The sequence below is a fragment of the Peromyscus californicus genome, unplaced genomic scaffold (genome assembly GCF_007827085.1).
Source record: "Peromyscus californicus insignis strain IS unplaced genomic scaffold, ASM782708v3 Scaffold_10__1_contigs__length_136768540, whole genome shotgun sequence".
NCBI lineage: Eukaryota > Metazoa > Chordata > Mammalia > Rodentia > Cricetidae > Peromyscus > Peromyscus californicus.
The window spans coordinates 125,741,310-125,758,432 of NW_026294391.1; the positions used below are offsets into that span (position 1 = coordinate 125,741,310).

Sequence of the window (17,123 nt, forward strand, 5' to 3'; positions counted from 1 at the left end):
ACTTTCTGCTGCCTGCAAGTCAAGATGAAGGACTCTCAGCTATTTCTCCAGCACCATGTCTGCCTACATGACACCATGTCACACCATGATGATAATGGACTAAACCTCTGAAGAGGGAAGCCACCCCAATGAAATGTTTTTCCTTTACAAAAGTTCCCAAGGTCATGGTGTCTCTTCACAGCAATATTTCTTCCTAACTAAGACAGGAAGCAATCAAGAGCCCTATCCATCTGTGATGCCTATGAATAACTAGCATGCCATGATAACCATGCTACTAGACTAGTGGCATGGCATGCATACATTGACAATAACCAACAGCTCTCTAATTGGACTTGACAGATACTATGTCTGATATAAGAAACCTAGCTAGTTATTCAATATTAGTGAAATCATGGTTATTGGAGGTAAGCTACAACCACTGATTTACTATACCAGCATTATTCCTAATGACAATCTATAAACATTTGTCCTTATAGAAATAGATAAGTGTAGTCTTTACCCTGTCATCTAGGAAATTTCTCTTTGCATCAGATAGAGACAGGAAACCACATTCAATAAAAATGCAGAATTGTGGAGCCTAGTCCCAGTGGATACATCTACAAAACACTCCCATAGCTGAAGTTCAGGAAACATTGCAAAAGCAGGAGAAAGAATATTTTAAGAGCCAGAGAGTTGGAGTTAGCAATGAGGTTATTTCTCCTAGTAACATCAAAATATCTCATCAACATGACTCCGCAAATGTGAGCTGAATAAGGGAAAGCCCTCCAGTTCTCAACCTTACACAAAATATAAGGGAACTTAGAAAAACTGGGGGTAAGATAGGTTGGTCTTCCCCAGAGACGAGCACACCAATCAGTTTTCCAGTTCCAAACAACAATTATACCTGAAAACATACATAAAAAGTAACATATGAAACCAACATTTGGATATATATTTTTTATATACATAAATATATTTATATATATATATATATTCATATTTGCATGCAATAATAATTGGTAAGGAAAGAGGCCATGAATTCACGGGAGAACAGGGAGTAGTATATGGGGAGGCTTTGGTCAATAAATAAATCACTGATTGGCCAGTGGCCAGACAGGAAGTATAGGCGGGACAAGGAGGAGAATAAAGCTGGGAAGTGGAAGGCTGAGTCAGAGAGACACTGCCAGCCGCCATGATGACAAACAGCATGTGAAGATGCCGGTAAGCCACGAGCCATGTGACAAGGTATAGAATAATGGAAATGGATTAATTTAAGTTGTAAGAACAGTTAGCAAGAAGCCTGCCATGGCCATACAGTTTGTAACCAATATAAGTCTCTGTGTTTACTTGGTTGGGTTTGAGCAGCTATGGGACTGGCAGGTGAGAGAGATTTGTCCTGACTATGGGCCAGGCAGAAAAAATCTAGCTACAGTTATATATATATATATATACCCAAATATATATATATATATATATATATATATATATCCAAATATAATATATATGTATATTCATATTTGCATGTAATAATAATTGGTAAGGAAAGAGGCCATGAATTTACAGGAGAACAGGGAGTAGTATATGGGGAGGCTCAGAAGGAAGAAAGAGAATGAAGAAATGAAATTAATTAAACAGAACCTGTAAATAAACTAAAAAACATGAAAAGATATTTTTTAGAAAGTATCCATAACAAGACTACCTTTTCTGTACAATCTTGTATATGGTGCTTTGAAAGCTATTATTTTCTCAGAATGCTGGTGCCTGTGATATTTATAGATTTCAGTGACAATATGACTAATTTTGAGGAATTTCCAAATCAACCTAATCAAAAACAGAAAAATAAAGGAAGAAGGGTAGATAAGCAGATGTACACAGGTATTGTTTTGGTATTTCAATGAAAGGAAACAGTTGGAAGTGTATGAAAGTGGCTTCAGAAACCTACAGAGCAACTGCAGACCATTAGCCTACTACCTGTATTTTAAGATCTTTTTATGTAGAGTTGATTGCTAATAAACCATGGTAATTTTATAATAATTACTTAAGATGCTATCATACATTTGACAATAGATACATTTTTAATCTAATTTAATATAAGTAATAATTGTTCATCAGAATTCTAGCAATTGAAGTCATTACTTAAAAAATCGCATACAGAAGCACAACTTAATGAAGCTATGTGTCCTATAATTAATATCACTACTATGGCTCAAGGATGAATTTGGCTAATATCCACATCAGAGGTAACAAAATAAATTTTTAATAGCAATCCAATAAATTCTGATGTTACCAATGTGAATCTAAGCAGGTCTATTCAGACCCTTGAGTAAAATAATGCTACTTGATTTCCAAACAATTGGAGTTTAACACTAACAACACTAGTTTATACAAAATAAGTATGTAGTTAGAATTTTTTCTGTGTCCCACCTGGTCCTGCAGCTGCTTGGACCCAAGTAAACACACAGAGGTTTATATTACTTACAAGCTGTATGACCTAAAGGCTCAGGCTTCTCACTAGCTAGCTCTTACAATTTAACTCAGTATATTTCTATTAATCTATGCATTGGCACACGGCTTTGTCGTTTACTGGTACTTTCACATCTTTTTTCTCCTGGTAGCTGCTTGCAGCATCTCTCCACTCTCCTTTCTTCTCCTTTCTCCCCAGCTCAAATTTACTGCCTAATCTTATTCTGCCTCACTATTGGCCAAAGAGCTTTATTTATCAACCAATCAGAACACCACATATTCACAGCATACAGAAAGACGTCCCACAGCATAACTATGTAGGATTTGCTTATATACAAGAAAAGAGGGACTATTTTGAATGATTGTATTTTTAAAATTATGAGAACATCAATTTATTAATTTGGCAGCTGTCTTTCCTTGCTATAACAACTAGCATCCATAATTTAATAGCATGTACAAGTTTTTTTAAAACTTAGGATTTTTACTAAAAAGTACATTAAATTAAACAAGACAATTCAATATGAACAAATGATGGCAACTAAAGTGGCCCAGCTCAGCTAGTGTTATTTCTTGGTCTATGATCACTATATCTACACATAAAGAGATAAACCAATCATCATATTGAAGAGTAATAATATATAGCAAAAACTGAGCTTATTTTTGGTTCTTTTAAAGTACTATAATAAATAACTAATATTATTGGCTGAAAAAGTGGAGGAACAAGGTGGTGATATCTGTGTCTTCAGTATCTTCATGGTTTCCTGGGGTCACCCAAAATGATGTTTTTATAGACAAATCCTGTGGTTCCCTCACAACAGATATATTTAGGACATCAAAGTTTAAGTCTGCAGACAGATGCAAAAGTTATAGGATTTGCCTTTGGGACTTTACCATTGCCTTAGGGGTGACTTCAGGAATAATAATAGAAATAATCAGATGAATAGAGCTATATGCTAGGTGTCATTGTAATGTTACTTAGGGACTTCCTGAAACATAATGGAGGGGGGAAATGGAACTAACGCTATGTCCAAACAATAATTAATCAGGGTTCAAGGTTAAAAAGTCCACTTTGTCTTCACTGATTTATAGTAGTGGTTGAATAGTGCATCCAATGCTTATTTGGAAATGATTTTATTTTCATTCTTGATCTCAACTCACTTTTGAATTTACAATTTTTAAAGCATACTTCATTTTGTGTAAATCACAAATTTTGTGGTAGATCTGCAGTATACCATCTCCACCATTTTTTTTTTAATATTGATAGAGTAGTCCTTTTCACAAATGAAGATATTTTTTTTAAAATCAGAAAGATGTAACACAAATCCTTAGTAGCTGCTCTTCTGGCTGTAACTCTTTAGAACTAGGCATCTAGCATGCAGACATTTTTGAATCTTCCAGCAAAGTCAGCATTAAACTCTCTACCATAGCGCATACTTTACCATACATTTATACTACCTAAATATAAATAAATAAATAAAATCAAGAGAACTTAGTACATAAACCCAATAGCACTATACCATTCCAATAAAGTGCAGTGTCAAACCCAATAAATTTGGTTTCCTCCTGAACATATTAGGTTATAACTCCAGACCAAAATAAAATATCCAGTTGCAGTAATATTAATAGTCTAGACTGTGTCAGGATAAATGAAATATATCCTTACTGCTACCCTATGCCTTATGTGTACAATCTGTGGCATTTGATATTCATATTTACTTACAAGCTCAATAAGCTTAAACACTGTTCTTGCCAATGAATCACTGGACTCAATAACAGGGAAGTTCTAGAATCCTCAGGGAATGGGAGCCATCATAGGTGGTACTTGATATAACTGTTCAAGCACTATAAATTCTTCCCTAACTTTTTACCACATGTATTTCTTTTCTCCCTTCTGCCTCTATTGCCCATTTTTTTCTCTTTTCTGTCCCAATTTCCTTTCTTTCCTGCCCAATCTAGTGAGTTAGCATTTTCAAAGTATGAGATAGAATCTATTAGTCACCTCTGAAATCAATTCAGTAGAATATTTCTGGCTATGAAATTTTTGTTTTAGACTATGACTACCAAGGGTTATGATACACATTTCTTCCTGAGGAACAGCATCAGTTTGTGTCACCTGCCTCCACTTACAAGTCTTAGAGTACAAGAGGCTAAAGAGTGTAGTTAATGGGGGAATGTCTTTCTGTGCGCTGCAATAATGTGTTGCTCTGATTGGTTGATAAATAAAGTCACTTGGCCTATGGCAAGGCAGCTTAGTGGCAGGTGGGAAATTCAAAGAAAGAGACAGGAAGAAGTGGGGGGAGAGACGCCAGCAAGCCACCCAAGGAGCAACATGTAATGGGATGCAGGTAAAGCCATGGAACATGTGGCAATACATAGATTAATAGTTATGGGCTAATTTAAATATAGAACTAGCTAGCAAGAAGCTTGAGCTATGACCATGCAGTTATAATTAATATAAGCCTCTGTGTGTTTACTTGGGGGATGCAAATGGGAAAGATTTGTCCTGACCATCAGCAGTTGGGGACACAGGAAATCTTCCAGCTACATGCAGTATGGAAGAAAACACACTACGATCTTGCTCTTGCTCTTGCTGCGTCATTAAGCAATGATGTTAATCATGATGAAGTTGAGCAATTGCAGTTTATACTTACTGCATTAGTTACTTTTCTCAGTGTGGTGACAAAACATCTGACCAAAGCAATTTCAGGGAGGGAAGGCTTAATTTGACTTACAGTTTTAAGGGATAAAGTCCATCATGACAAGGGAAATCATGCCAGGAGGAAAAGGAGGCAGCTGGTTAGTTTGCATTTAAGGATAAGAAGCAGAGAGTTATAACTACTGATAGCCATCTCTTTTTCTCTTTTATTATTCACTCTAGGAGTCTAGCCCTCAGAATGGAATCACTCACTATTAGAGTGGGTCTCCTCACTGTAAACAACCTCATCTAGAAATTCCCTTATAGATAAGGCCAGAGATTTGTCTCCTAGATAACTCTAGATTTTGTCCATTTCACATTATTTCCCATCATACATGTATAGTTATTTTGAAAAAAAGTGAAAAATGGAATGAAGTTTTTGTTTGAATGGCTGGCATTATATAACAATAACAGGAATCACAAGTTTTTCTACTTCTGATTCCTTTCTTACTAAAATCATTAGATTTTGTTAAATTTCTTCACTTTAGGGAGTGAGTTTAGGAATTCCTCATTTGAAGGTTTCCCTGAATTTATGTGTAGCCCCTGGAAATGATTAAGAGTATTATATGCATCCTGTCTTGATATCATACAGATGGTATTAATAGTTTTACACATGGAGAAACTGAAAGAGGTACAGAACTTCCTATGGATCCATGATGAAGAAGTAATGAGGTGGGAAGTGAGCCCAGATCTTTGAGTTAAAGTACTTAGACATGTGCTTAATTAAAAGAAAAACTGCTTTGGGTGCTGGCACACTATTCAAAAAAGACAAAACCCATGCCAAAATAATTAGAATAATTGAACTGAGTTTTTAAAACATCTATACTTTCAAAAAAAATCAGAAACCAAAGTCTAAAATAACCTTTAAATTTTAATCACTGGTATTAAGGGCATGTCCTCTTTATGTCACATTCCTTTATTTAGTAATTTGTCTGTCCTTTGGAGCTCTTTTGTAAATGTTTGCTTCAAGGGAACAGTTTTCTCTGAAAAAGCAGTAATCTCTCTTAGAATTCATACTCTTCTTTCATTCTGTTTGTTTACCTGATGCTTTCTGGGTCTAGTGGAAAAGATGGAGAAATAGCATTCTCAGGTGAACTATGTACCACACAGTAACTTGTTAGCATTTGCATATCTTAGAAACATGTTTTTTATCCATCGTAGATGAAATTTCTGGTTTTCTTCTAATACTCTGAAATTTATAAAAGTAGAGGCATATTTCATTTTATCTCCCCATTTTCTCACTTGATTTGCAAACAAGGATCTCTAATCCTTCAGTAAAACAAACCATACAATAGGGAGAAAAGCACACAAACATCAAGATACATTCACATTGCTTCTATATAGAAGCATTGATAATAATGTCATTTGTATTAGTAAAAGCACATGTATATCCATGTATATTTTGTATTCCATTTTACTTAGAAACTTTCCACTAAAACAGAAACTTTTTAGAAAAGTCAGTATAAAGTAGTTTTTAAATAAATTGGTACACTTAATTTTTTTCACATGCTTCAATCTCCCTTCTACTATTATTATTTGTACAACAACTCTCACAAAATTTGGTATTGCTCATCATTTAGTGTGTATGTGCACATTCAGAGCACATTTCAAAATGCTATCCATCTACTTGAAAATTTTCTACTGACAAAAAGTATAGTGTATTCTTTTTAATTTTACCTTACTGTCACTGTGGTCCCATGTGGAAAGGCAGGTTGTTAAATGCTTTCTGAAGGCTGGTAAGCATGTGAGAGTTGCTTACAAGGCTAATTAAAATAGATGCACTTCATCCATTACTTAGGCTTGCTAGATCCAAGCAAATATAAGTTTGTTTTTATTACTGGTACTATGTACTTCTCTAAATTTGCAGACTAGTTACAGCTTGTTTGCTTGCTTGCTTGCATGTGTGTGTGCGTGCCTGCGTGCCTGCGTGTGTGTGTGTGTGTGTGTGTGTGTGTGTGTGTGTGTGTGTGTGTATGTGTGTGTGTGTTCCCTTTAACTAGAGACACACCACCCTTCTCAGAATACTCTCCTTTTCTCTGATGGACTGTTTCATTATTTTTACATCTGAATGGTCTCTTAGCTTAACAGTTTGTAGTTGTTTACAGCACCCATTAAATAACTACAAGAAAGAGAGTAAGACAGAAAAGTAACAAAATAACTGCCCTCAATAATAATACAATGTGCACCTACTGCCACTACAATCTTTAGCAAATACCACATTGAAATTTTTATATATATATATACAAGCATAGCATTTAAAAAAGGAATGTGTCCATGTAGCTGAAAACAGCATGTCCACATGCTATGTTCAAAAATATGTAATTCCAAAATTGCTTATATGAATGACATGGAAATTTCAAAATAAACTTTCTTAAAATTGGAATAAGAGGAACATTAATGATCCTTAGATCCAAGAGATAAAATTAGACAATTTAAACTATTACTAAAGTAAATTTTACCTGTTCACAATATAAGATTATCAGTAGTATTCTTTTTTGAAAGCCCAGCATAGTCTTCTTAGGCAACCATTATAAAAAGAAAGTCAAAGAGAAGAGAAAGGAAAAAGCACAAAAGAATTCCAAGAGGCAAGAGTTGGAAGTCAGTGCTGTGTGAACCTGGTTTAAATGTATGGGCAATAACCTTGAAAGCAGATTAACCCTAAAGCAGATTCATTAGCTTCCTAGCTAGCTTTTGCTCTAATATTGCACCTCTCTCCTGGCATAATTTTCTAATTTTGACTTATTTTTCTGCTGTTCTCTACCAACTGTCTGGATATTCTGACAGACTCTGAGAGAGTATATGAAAAAGTCAAGAAGCTATGGGGACTTCATTTAGGGCCGTCTCTTCTAGGATGAGGTGGTCACTGTTTTGGCACCAGAAAATTAACTCCATATTCTTTGATTAGAGGAAGCAATTGCAACTTTATCCAGAATGCTCTGGGAGAATTGAGAAGCAGCTGCAAGGAAGGGTCTACAGGGGAACTGTGGTGCTCCTTGTAAAATCCTCATCACCTTCTTGAACTATACTGACTCTTTGAACGAGTGTCTTCTTTTAATAGAATCAGTTCAGACTACTAATAAAGAGAAGGAAGAAATGAAGGGGGGGAAAGCAAAGGAGAGGGAAAGAAAGAGGGCTGTGACAACCTCCTGAAGCATAAAAATAATCACTGTTAAGGTTGGTCTGGAACAGTGCTAAGTCTTGCTTTTGTTCAAACATTTGCAGGAGTTTTCCTGAGCACTATGTAATATTAAAATATGTTGTTTTCCAACCTGGGAGGAAATCCTTAAATATATGCAAGCAGACTCCAGTGATTGGGTGCTTACTAGTTAAGGGAGGCAGCAGCTAAGTGTCCAACTCAGATTACTCACTGCTTTTTTACTTGTCCATAACTTCCACTGAGAAGTCTTAGGGTCTCCTCAGATATGGTATCAAGCAAGTGTCATTCTTATTTCACTTGCAGCACAAGGTAGAAGCTGCAAGAAGAGCTGGGCAGAGTTCCAGTAAAGGGGGGCCGACAGGCAAGAGCGGTGCTCTGCAGAGCTTGTCAGAGAATTGGAGCAGGCTCCTTTGTGGGCTGGTACATTCCCCCTCCTGAGTGCATAGCAGGGACATTTGATCTGCAGGGTGATTGATAAGTGCAGGAGAGGGGCAGCCATCCTTTTCCCCCTCCCTCTTCTCTACTCTCTCCTTCCCTCCCTCCTTCCTGCCAGAAGCGCTGCTGTGTGGAGAGCAGCTCCAGCAAGGATCTGCCTGTCCTAGGGTGGGGGTGGAGGGCCACCGCCTGCTCTCCTAGCTGCTGAGCCACTGCACAGCCAGCCCAACCATACCCAGGGAGTGCTGGCTCCTGAGCCTCTCGCCGCGGATGCTGCGGGAGCCTCCGCGGAAGATCAAGGCAGCGCACTCTGCTCTCGGTAAGTTCAGAACACTCGGGAATGCTGTGGCAAGGCGACCCATGAGCAAGATTACTTTGGCCCAAAAGTGGGAAGGGCCATGAAGTGGCTAGGCTCTACCCACCGTGGTCAGTCTTTGTGAATCATCCTCTTCCCTCGGTACCCTCTTGTTTTTTGCCCCTGACCTTTTGCGGGTGTGGTAGGGATCCGGGAGTCTCATAGGCAGGTGACCATCGCTGCTGCAAGGGATGACCCATGCAAGATCTTCTGCTAGTAACATGCTCCATTCACTCACAGTGCCCAAGCCCCACGGCAAGGGCAGAATAAGTGGCCTTCGGGGTGGGGGTGGGGGGCCGCGAGGTCACCCTCTCTCTGACATCAAGATGTTAGGATGTATGAAAGATAGGGCTACTCTAGGAGCTGGTGTGTAGTCCCTTTCCTTGCAAAGGGGAACTCCCTTAGAGCCTGGGTGTCACCAGAAGAGAGAATAGCATGGGTCAGACAGGAGGCTGGAGAAGAAGGCTGCCTGGCCTGCTGGACTTCTAAACTGGTTCTGGCCATAAGGATTGCAGGGATGAAGGTGAGCTCTGTGTTGCAGCCTGGCCCCTCCATGATCTGTGGAAAAAGCTTGGGCGACCTGAGTCCAGCTCTAGCTGGTTAGTGACAAAGGAGGATGAGGCAGTGGAGTATGCATTTCAACTTCCTTCTCTTCAAGGAAGAGAACAAGCATTTTGCTTCCTTAAGCATCTGCCCCTTCTACTCTTGGATTTCCCAGTTTACCCCAACCTTTCCAGCTCCTTAAAAGCCCATCATTTTTAGCGGTTCTTAGAGATACACTGGACCAAATGAAACTTATTTAAAAGTGTCCATTGGGTTTGAGGCTCATTCACTTCCAGAAACAATCATGTTTCTGAAAGTGGCTCAGATACAGGCAGAAGATACAGTTGCAGAGTAAATTAACTCTTGCAGAAAGGGAACCATGGAATGAAAACCAGGCACCTCAGGGTCCTTGGTATGGCTCACCACAGCTAGATAACCACCAGATTTCTTTTATTGTGTAATTGGTAAGAATTTCAAGACCCCCAAATCCCTCTCCTCTCCTCTTTCTTCCACTCCCCTCTCCTCTCTTCCCCTCTCCCCCTCTCCTCTCTTTCTCTTTCATTTCTAGCAAAACAATCCTGGTCTTCAAAGAGTCTATAGAGCATTATCTATGTCTTGAAGATTTTACTGTATTTGAAAACTAAAACTAGTGATATTTATTATAGCAGTAAAATTGAGCATATTCCTGTAAAATGTCCCACTAAGTTTAGGTATGCAATTCTCTAATTCATATTAAGCAGTATTGGGCTCTGAAGAATACACTGTTACTCGGAATCCCTCAGTTCTGTTTCTAATTTTAGTTTCTTGAAGTTAACCAAGTCAGCAGGTCACCTTGTCAAGGAAGGTACTGATCTGTAAAATAATCCTGGTTTGTTAGGTTTTGTACAGCTTTTACGTTAGCTTTTACGTCAGTGAAATATCAACCAAATTAGTAAATGTTTGTTAAATCAAAGGCTGAGTGAATAAATCATATCTCCCTAGGAACAATATTTAGAAATACATAGAAAAGTTTCCCTTTCTTATGAAAGGAGCCTAATTTTGCTCATAAGGAATCACTCTGCCTGAATGTAATGATCCACCTGCAACAGAATGGGAGGCTATCCACAACTGCATTCCCCACTCCCAGGACTGCTATGCTAGCCCCATGGTTGCCCTATGGCCCAGGGAAGGAAAATTAAGGTCCCAGAGTGAATAAATCTTGCTAAAGGCCAAAGAGCATGAAGAGAGATCTTGAAGCATAGTCAAAGGCTTTTCCTGAAAGGAAGAAGAGGGAAGACAGAAAGCCACACAGAATGAGGCAGGAGATCACAGTGCCACAGGTGGCCTTATTGCTGAAGTTTATAAACTACCCCAATCATTCTCAGGGAGGAACTTGTATAAGCTACACTCTTAAGACTTTCACTTAATAGGGAGACAAAAGGAGTAAAACAGGTGGGTTTCCATCCTCAGATCATTTATTTTGCCTGTGCCATTGCCTACCTTACATTCTGGCTAGGTAATGAGACTCTGGGTGAACTCTGCAGCAGATCTGAAAAGGCAGAGAAAGAAAGGTGAATTGTTTTGTGGAATAGACACATTCAATCAGTCCCTTTCATCACTGTTATTCTGGGTCCCAGCTCATGATTTCTTTTACCCCTTTCTTCATCAGGAGTCAGTTCTCTGGCCCTGCATTCTTCCCTGCTTTTTGGTTTTGGTTTTGGTTTTGGTGTTTGTTTGTTTGTTTTTGTTTTTTGTGGGAGGGTGAGGTAGGGGTTCCCTGTCTCAGCAGCCTAGAGGGCTCAACAACTCTTGCCTTGGCTCCCACTCCTAGCTGAGTCTCAGCCTGGCAATACTTTTCTGACACCCACTCCACTTCACTTTCCTCCAGGCAAAAAGCACACGTTTAAGCTTCATTATCTGGCTAAGTATAAACCTCAGGGGGAGAAGCATTTTATTTTTGTTTGGCTCAGTCTGTCAGTTAATGTTGAGCTAGCTGGCTTTCCAGAGTCCAGGCAAATAGCGGTTTGGCTGGTCACCACCAAGAATGTAATTCCCTAAGCACTGAAACAGAGCTCTGTATGTAAAGTATTGATCCCCTAGGAGAACTCTTCTCACTCCTCCTACACAGACACACTAGAGCAGGAACACTCCCCTTTGCACCAAAAGCATTCAGCTAGCAGTCTGTCTAGCTGGCATCAGTCCTGTAGCAAGAGGTACCACACACATACACACATTTAAGTTCCTGGGCAGGTCTGGATCCTGCCTTGGGAATTGGCATGAGATCAGTCTTAATGGTCAGGTCACTGTCCTTATGCAATATGTAGGCAAGGAAGGGCAAGTGAAAGAGATCACTCAGACTGGTTTGGATTAGGAGAGTTTCAGTAAGGCCACCACTAACCAGAGCTGGCCTGCCTGCTTGAGAAACAAACTCCTGTTCAGAAGGAGCTTCTCTTGCCGCCAGCCTGGCTGGAGATAGACTAATTCTGAAACAACTGACGCAGCTGGGAATTGAGCTGTGCAGAGCCACTCACTGGGAAGGGAAGCGTCTGCCCCACCCTCCCCCACCAAGCGCCCTGGATATTCTGCCCACATTCCTCTCTCCCGTGACGTGACGTCACCCCTAGTCCTGTCCTGGGGAGCCTGCAAAACCTCTCAAATTCAAACTGCTAGACGCACTGCTGCTGCTGCCGCCACTGGACTGAAAGCGCGCGCCCAGGCTCCGCTGTGGCAATCGCGGAAGCTACCCAGTCCACAAGACCTCCCTATGCAACCACATCCCCGGTTCCCTGCAGCGCAGCTCCTTTTTGCTCCAATCCTCCTCTTCCTCTCTGGCTGTCAGCGGGTTTCTGCGCACCCGCCCCCCATCAAATTAAATCAAGCAACAAAAAGCAGAGCAGCCCCCTGCAAGCGGCATCTCCTTTTACTTTGCTCTCCCTCTCTTCACGAAGATGCTAAACAACTGGTGGACTGAAGAGGAGGGGTGTCCTATCTTGTGATGTGTGAGTACCCCCAACCCAGAGCAATCTTTGCCCTCCCATTCTATTCCCTCCACCAGTCCCCTGACTCTTAATTTTCCCACCCCCCTCTTTTAATGCAGTTTAAAAATAAAAGTAAAGCAATTTCTGCTGCAAGCCCAAGACGGGCAATCTGCCTGATATTTCTTCAAAATACCCCAGGGGAAGAGGAGATGGGCCGGATTTAGTGGGACAACTGGATTGATTACTAATGACTCTGTGGCTGGCTGTGACCAACCGGGAAATCAGGTGCAAGCATGTGTGTTCCAGGACTTGTTGTGTGGGTGGGCTTGGGGGAGTGGGTAGATAAAAAGAGTAGAAACTGCCTTGAAATACGCAATGATTTCATTCTTCCTTGCTACCCACCCCCTCACTCTCCCCCCTCCCACCCGCCTCCTGGCTTTGCCATTTTAATGGAGCTTCCTTGTTTCTTTCTTCCCTGCATCCTGCTTTCTTCCCCTGTCCCTCACTCAAGGTTTGCCTGTAGGTACCTGAGCTGACATCGAAGGTGCCTAAAGATGCTGAGCAGCATTTGGTTCCTCAGTGTGTTAACGGTGGCTGGGATCTTACAGATAGAGAGCCGCAAAACTGCCAAAGACATTTGCAAGATCCGTTGCCTGTGCGAAGAGAAGGAAAATGTACTGAATATTAACTGTGAAAACAAAGGATTTACAACTGTCAGCTTGCTCCAACCTCCCCAGTATCGAATCTATCAGCTGTTTCTCAACGGAAACCTCTTGACCAGACTGTATCCAAACGAATTTGTCAATTACTCAAATGCAGTGACTCTTCATCTAGGTAACAATGGGTTGCAGGAGATCCGACCTGGGGCATTTAGCGGTCTGAAGACTCTGAAGAGACTGCACCTCAATAACAACAAACTGGAGATATTGAGAGAGGACACTTTTCTAGGCCTAGAGAGCCTGGAGTACCTGCAAGCTGATTACAATTACATCAGCACCATTGAGGCAGGGGCATTTAGCAAACTGAATAAGCTCAAAGTGCTCATCTTGAATGACAACCTTTTGCTGTCTCTGCCTAGTAATGTGTTTCGGTTTGTCCTGCTAACTCACTTAGACCTGAGGGGAAACAGGTTGAAAGTAATGCCTTTTGCTGGTGTCCTTGAACATATTGGAGGAATCATGGAAATTCAGCTGGAAGAAAACCCATGGAATTGCACCTGTGACCTACTTCCTCTCAAGGCATGGCTGGACACCATTACTGTTTTTGTGGGGGAGATTGTCTGTGAAACTCCTTTCAGGTTACATGGGAAAGATGTGACCCAACTGACCAGACAAGACCTCTGTCCCAGAAAAAGTGCAAGTGGTGATTCTAGTCAGAGGAGCAGTCATTCAGACACTCACGTCCAAAGGCTGTCCCCCACAGTGAATCCTGCTCTTAATCCAACCAAGGCCCCAAAAGCAAGCCGGCCACCCAAAATGAGAAATCGTCCAACTCCACGAGTGACTGTGTCAAAAGACCGGCAGAGCTTTGGCCCGATCATGGTGTACCAGACCAAGTCCCCTGTGGCCCTCACCTGTCCCAGCAGCTGTGTGTGTACCTCTCAGAGCTCAGACAATGGTTTAAATGTTAACTGCCAAGAAAGGAAGTTCACTAACATCTCTGATCTGCAGCCCAAACCTACTAGTCCAAAGAAACTCTACCTAACAGGCAACTATCTCCAAACAATATATAAGAATGACCTCTTAGAATACAGTTCACTGGATTTATTGCATTTAGGAAACAACAGAATTGCAGTCATTCAGGAAGGTGCCTTTACAAACCTGACCAGTTTACGCAGACTTTATCTAAATGGCAATTACCTTGAAGTGCTGTATCCTTCTATGTTTGATGGACTGCAGAGCTTGCAGTATCTCTATTTAGAGTATAATGTCATTAAGGAGATTAAACCACTGACCTTTGATGCTTTAATTAACCTCCAGCTCCTGTTTCTGAATAACAACCTGCTGCGGTCGTTACCTGATAATATATTTGGGGGCACAGCCCTCACCAGGCTGAATCTGAGAAATAATCATTTTTCACACCTGCCTGTGAAAGGGGTTCTGGATCAGCTTCCTGCTTTTGTTCAGATAGATCTTCAAGAGAACCCATGGGATTGTACCTGTGACATCATGGGGCTAAAGGACTGGACTGAACATGCCAATTCTCCTGTCATCATCAATGAGGTGACTTGTGAATCTCCCGCTAAGCATGCAGGGGAGATACTGAAATTCCTGGGAAGGGAGGCTATTTGTCCAGATAATCCTAACTTGTCTGATGGGACAATTTTATCAATGAATCACAACACAGACACACCTAGTTCACTTAGTGTGTCTCCTAGTTCTTACCCTGAACTACACACTGAAGTTCCACTTTCTGTCTTAATTTTAGGATTGCTTGTTGTTTTTATCCTGTCTGTCTGTTTTGGGGCGGGGTTATTCGTCTTTGTTCTGAAACGTCGAAAGGGAGTGCCAACTGTTCCCAGGAGTGCCAACAATTTAGATGTAAGTTCTTTCCAGTTACAATATGGGTCTTACAATACCGAAACAAATGATAAAGCTGATGGTCATGTCTATAATTACATCCCCCCACCTGTGGGTCAGATGTGCCAAAACCCCATCTACATGCAAAAAGAAGGAGACCCAGTAGCCTATTACAGAAACCTGCAGGACTTCAGCTATAGCAACCTGGAGGAGAAAAAAGAAGAGCCAGCAACACTTGCTTACACAATAAGTGCCACTGAGTTGCTAGAAAAGCAGGCCACACCAAGAGAGCCTGAGCTGCTGTATCAGAATATTGCTGAGCGAGTTAAGGAACTCCCCAGTGCAGGCCTAGTCCACTATAACTTTTGTACCTTACCTAAAAGGCAGTTTGCCCCTTCATATGAATCTCGACGCCAAAACCAAGACAGAATCAATAAAACCGTTTTATATGGGACTCCCAGAAAATGCTTTGTGGGGCAGTCAAAGCCAGACCACCCTTTACTGCAAGCTAAGCCACAATCAGAACCAGACTACCTCGAAGTTCTGGAAAAACAAACTGCAATCAGTCAGCTGTGAAGGGAAATCATTTACTACCCTATAGCATCAAAGGATATGCTCCAAACTGTTGGAAGCACTGCATTTGCTTTTGTTGTGTCCTCCCTTCCCCAGAGCTAATGGGAGACTGAAAGCGGTTGGGAAAAGGGGTGAAGCAATGATATTCCTTTAAATTATTTTTCTCTTGATCTCCCACCTCCACCCACACTTTTTAGGAACCATCAGTGAACATGAATGTTTCTACATTGCATTTTTTCATGTATATTATTTAGGTTTTGTTTCTGTTTTCTTTCTTTTCTTTTTCCCAGTGTGAGAGTAGAAAGAAATGGTAGTGAATGAAGGAATAGTAAGTAAAGTTTTCAAATGAGAATATTTTGTAGAAGATCTCCAAAGATCTTTTGGGACTGCAACTTCTTTTGTAAATAATGATCTATGTTATTGTCATCTTCAGTTACCAAGTATAGGCCTGGGCATCACTACTTTGTGTTAAAGTGCCTTTGCACTTAAGTATATTACTTAAATGTTGCTTTTAGCTTTGAAAATTAAAAGTATTTTAATGTGTTGTACTTTTAAAATCGAAATCAATGTAAAATAGATCTATGTGTCAGCTATATTAAGCCAACGTACAGTTTGCTTGAGTTATAGAAAACAGCCTGTCATCAGATGATTCTAGCTTAGGACATTATAGACTTAAATGTAAAATATTTCCTTTCTTTTGGGTTTGTTATAAGTGATTTTATTTAAGTCAAGAAAGAGGATTTAACAGTGGACTAGAGGTAATAAGCCACCTCTGTCGGGATTAGCAATTCATTAATAAAATATATTTAACCCAATATCAGAGTGAATTGAACAATTAATGCCCTTCCGTAAATCATTATTTTACACTAACATGGTCAATGTTTTACATTATTTTCCTAATTAAGAGTACATTACACAATTGTAGTATATTTTTCTGCATCAAATTAGATATTTTTATATATTTAAAGGAAAATCTGTATTTCTAACTTTTTAATTGAAATTAATATTTTTTCTGCCTATTGCAACATTTTCTATAAACACATACCAGTAGAGGCCGCCACACACCTCATTTAACCAAGACACAAGAGCTACTAAATACTTTGAAGGAAGAAGACTTTAAAGGTAAGATGAAAACTTCCCACGTAACTTCTCTGCAAATTCAAGACAGCAGAGATAAAATTGCATATGTTACATTTTATTTCTTTGAGGATCAAAAATTAGACACAAAATTCTTTTGAATTTTCACATTTTCTGACAAAGCTAGATTTTCCTCTTGACTTTAATTGAAGCGTTAATGAGGTGCTATCAAATCATGTACTATTTGCATCTCCAAATCCGTTAATAGTTACCGAATCCACAGCTGTAAGCATCTTTTTAAATTCTGCCTATTTTGGCATGCTTTACTTGAAAATTTTCTTGTTAGCTTGAGCAAACCTTTCATTTTGGT

The 17,123-nt window shown here is 40.0% G+C and overlaps 1 protein-coding gene across 9 annotated transcripts; it reads left to right on the forward strand.

Moving 5' to 3' along the window:
* The first annotated feature begins 8,643 nt into the window (after nt 1-8,643).
* Nucleotides 8,644-16,491, forward strand: Slitrk2 (SLIT and NTRK like family member 2). Of its 9 annotated transcripts, none has more exons than XM_052740225.1 (3): nt 8,645-9,048; nt 12,277-12,605; nt 13,096-16,491. In XM_052740225.1, exon 3 carries the CDS (start codon nt 13,139-13,141, stop codon nt 15,677-15,679), a length of 2,541 nt encoding a protein of 846 aa, XP_052596185.1. In that variant the 5' UTR covers nt 8,645-9,048; nt 12,277-12,605; nt 13,096-13,138; the 3' UTR covers nt 15,680-16,491. The 9 variants fall into 9 exon arrangements, with proteins under 9 accessions (XP_052596191.1, XP_052596245.1, XP_052596185.1 ...); XM_052740248.1 differs by lacking the exon at nt 8,645-9,048 and adding an exon at nt 12,704-12,879 and having other exon boundaries at nt 9,061-12,605; XM_052740257.1 differs by lacking the exon at nt 8,645-9,048 and adding an exon at nt 12,704-12,879 and having other exon boundaries at nt 9,061-12,605; nt 13,108-16,491.
* The last annotated feature ends 632 nt before the right edge of the window (nt 16,492-17,123 follow it).

Coding starts and splice junctions, on each gene's coding strand:
- Slitrk2 (XM_052740231.1), top strand. CDS start 13,139: ATGCTGAGCAGCATTTGGTTCCTCAGTGTGTTAACGGTGGCTGGGATC.